A 750-nucleotide genomic window follows, 5' to 3' on the forward strand; every position below is an offset into this window, starting at 1 on the left:
GGTCGCCGTTGAACAGGGACTCGGCGAGGGAGGTGGGGATGTGGGCCTTGAGCGCGTCCAGGCCGAGGGGGAGGCCGGCCGGGTCGGAGTAGAGGCGCGCCAGCAGCTCGGGGTTGAGGGCGGGGTTGAAGGGCAGGCCGGGGAAGCCCATGCCGGGGAAGCCGGGCGCGTCGGACGAGGTGGAGAGCAGCTTCCTGTGCAGGTTGAGGTTGGAGGAATGGCGGTCGCGGCTACGCTTGGAGGGGAAGGCGGCGTTGCAGCCCTCCACCGTGCACTTGTGCATGAGCTTCAGGTGCACGTTCTGGTAGTGCGTCTTGACGCCGAAGTGGTTCTGGAAAATCTTCCCGCATGCTATGCAGCGCCGCGGGTTCTCCTTGTCCATGGGGATGTCGAGGCTGCTGAGGAAGCCGCCCTCGCCGAAGTGGAAGGCGCCGTCCGAGTCCTCCGAGGGCGAGCCGGGGTTGGAGTCCCTATCGCTGTCACGGTCACTTGGTCTGGGACTCGAGGAGGTGACGCCGTTGCCCGCGGGCGCCATCGGGAGGCCAAGTGACGCCGATGCGTTTGGGGGCATCGTGCCAGTGAGGTGCGCGAAGTGACCCTTGGACAGGTCCTCCAGGTGCCGCAGGGCGTTCGACGTGTCCACGGCCTCGTCGTAGCTGCTGGAGGAGACCTTGCGGTTGCTGCCGTCCGAGTCCTTGTCGCTCCTTGCCTTGTCGCCGGAGTGCGCGGAGGAGCCCTCCTTCAGCGCCC

At 67.5% G+C, this 750-nt stretch overlaps 1 protein-coding gene across 1 annotated transcript in view; it reads right to left on the bottom strand.

The window, feature by feature from the left end:
* LOC119591195 (zinc finger protein basonuclin-2-like) overlaps positions 1 to 750 on the bottom strand; it is a gene marked incomplete at its 5' end in the record, with an annotated part of 23,234 nt that overhangs the window by 1,735 nt on the left and 20,749 nt on the right. The window contains 1 exon segment of the mRNA XM_037939906.1: positions 7 to 750. Coding sequence (XP_037795834.1) covers positions 7 to 750 — 744 coding nt within the window.

This window comes from Penaeus monodon, chromosome 28 (genome assembly GCF_015228065.2).
Source record: "Penaeus monodon isolate SGIC_2016 chromosome 28, NSTDA_Pmon_1, whole genome shotgun sequence".
Classification (NCBI taxonomy): Eukaryota; Metazoa; Arthropoda; class Malacostraca; order Decapoda; family Penaeidae; genus Penaeus; species Penaeus monodon.